Below are 2,500 nucleotides of genomic sequence, written 5' to 3'. Positions count from 1 at the left end.
CTATGCTGAAACCTTATGTAATATCATTCTGAAACAGACGAAACTATAATGGCCTTTTATGGATACAGTTGTGCTTACAGACATATATGGTACGTATATATATATAAATATATATATATAATATGTATATATATATATAATATATATATATGTATTCACATACACATATATATGTATATATATGTATTCACATACAACCACACAACACACACATATATATATATATATATATATATATATATATATATATATAATATATATATATATATACATACACATATATATATATATATATATATATATAATATATATATATATATATACATATATACATACATATATATACATATATATACACGTATTCATACATATATATATATATACATATATATATATATATATATATATATATATATATATATATATATACGTACATATATATATGATATATACATATATGTGTGTGTATAGACACAATATAACTTAAATACTTACGTATGTATACAGTACATAAATACGAGGAGAGTAAAGGATAAATATGGTGCCGCATATATTGCTTAGTCATGATAGTTCATAAGATATTCACTCTACGGCTTTGGTCTTATATTTCTGAAATTAATGGCCATAGCCATAACCGTGACCACCGCCATGGCCATATCCTCCACCATGGCCATATCCTCCGTGACCTTTTCCATATCCGCCACTGTGGCCATGTCCATAGCCTCCACCATGGCCTTTTCCGTATCCTCCACTGTGCCCATATCCACCATGGCTATGGCCATATCCTCCACCATGGCCATGGCCATATCCTCCACCATGGCCCTTTCCGTATCCCCCACTGTGGCCATAGCCTCCTCCGTGACCTTTTCCGTATCCGCCACCATGGCCATGTCCTCCACCATGGCCATATCCGCCACCATGACCTTTTCCGTATCCTCCACTGTGTCCATATCCACCATGGCCATGACCATAGCCTCCTCCATGACCTTTTCCATATCCTCCACCGTGGCCATGGCCATAGCCTCCTCCATGACCCTTTCCATATCCACCACCATGGCCATGACCTCCGTGGCCTTTTCCGTATCCACCATGGCCATGTCCTCCTCCGTGGCCTTTTCCGTATCCACCGCCGTGACCCTTTCCATATCCGCCACTATGGCCATAGCCTCCACCATGGCCCTTTCCATATCCTCCGCCGTGGCCATGGCCATAACCGCCGCCATGGCCTCCGTGTCCATGTCCATAGTCGGGCTCTGGATCAGCGGACGTGGCCGCCAAGAGGCACGCGAGGGCCAGGAGGCATATTATCTGAAGAAAAAGGAAAAAATGAAGACTTGGTTCAATAGGATGAAAGCGAAAGATAATCAGCGGTTGAAATGGCAATCAAAGACCCGAAAGATAATTGATTCGAAAAATCTAATCAATGCTGGGAATGACAATCAAAGACCCGGATGTTAATTCTTAAAAAAGATAATGAAAGGATGGAGTATGGGCTCGAGTTGGCATCGTGCGAGACCTTAGGCTTTTGACCGAAGGCGAAGGCGAAGGTGTAGGTATGAGATGAGTGATGCAATATTATTTGTTCAAACAAATAAAGCAAACAAATAAAGGGTTTGATTGAGGCATGGCATATCATAATGATAAAAAAATTGATTCATTGTTAAATTCTCCAATGCCTGTGACTGCAAAGCTTTCATAATTTAAGAAGAAATAATGGAAAAAATACGAAGAATTTAGTTACCTAACATAGAAACAAGCTGTTGTCTATCTTTCAAGAAAAAATAAAGTAAGTCAGAAGCGTGAAAGCAATGATGTAAGCTTATGCTAAGAAATAATTTCAGCCACTGATCATGAATTTCAAAAAGAGGTAAACAGGAAAATTGGGACTGGCCATTGAATGCAGAAAAAATACATATAAAATCAGGAAAAATAGAAGAAAAAAAACATTGAAAAGTTGAAAAGAAAAGAAAAAAATATCATACTACCAATGAAGTGACTTAAAAATAACCAAGAACCAAAAAGTGAAAAAAAGTAAAAAAAAAGTGACGTAAAAAGTACTGGAACCCAAAAGTTGTCACTTACACTCTTGGACACCATAGTGATGTCTGGTACTCGAGAACGAGAAAAGAAGAATGTGCCTTGGGACGGTTTCACCTTCGCTTTTATACACGAGTACTATCTCCAGGCGCCGGCACCGAGGTCACAAGGTTATATTGATAACAGCTAGGTCATGTCACCATCTCTTGTCACGTCTCCTTACGGTACATTAATCCCACGTGGGAAATCCACTTCGTTGGGAGTAAGTGCGGCCAGAGAGGGAACACCGCGGTCTTGTTTGAGAGATAACTGTTGCTTAAAGGATTTTTGCCAAAATGATGGGATCTTTTTAGGCAATTCGTAATTCATCATATATGGTGTAAGTATTCATATTTCACAGCACGTACACGATGAAGTTTTACGTAAGTGGAGTTACGCTCGTGTGCGTACGTAATTAGTGTGT

At 38.4% G+C, this 2,500-nt stretch overlaps 1 protein-coding gene across 1 annotated transcript in view; it reads right to left on the bottom strand.

Annotated features, from left to right (window-relative positions):
* LOC122247384 (uncharacterized) overlaps positions 1–2,119 on the bottom strand; it is an 8,176-nt gene extending 6,057 nt beyond the window's left edge. The window contains exons 1-2 of the mRNA XM_086549107.1: positions 2,083–2,119; positions 624–1,308 (exon numbers count right to left, since the gene is read on the bottom strand). Of these exons, the coding sequence (XP_086405233.1) occupies positions 624–1,308; positions 2,083–2,097 (700 nt within the window). The 5' untranslated portion in view covers positions 2,098–2,119. The remainder of the gene's footprint in view (positions 1–623; positions 1,309–2,082) is intronic.
* Positions 2,120–2,500: the final 381 nt, after the last annotated feature.

Source organism: Penaeus japonicus, unplaced genomic scaffold (genome assembly GCF_977035675.1).
Source record: "Penaeus japonicus unplaced genomic scaffold, GWHDUDI00000001_assembly GWHDUDI00000021, whole genome shotgun sequence".
NCBI lineage: Eukaryota > Metazoa > Arthropoda > Malacostraca > Decapoda > Penaeidae > Penaeus > Penaeus japonicus.
The sequence above is the reverse complement of the archived record's forward strand: the minus strand, read 5'-3'. Positions and strand labels throughout refer to the sequence as shown.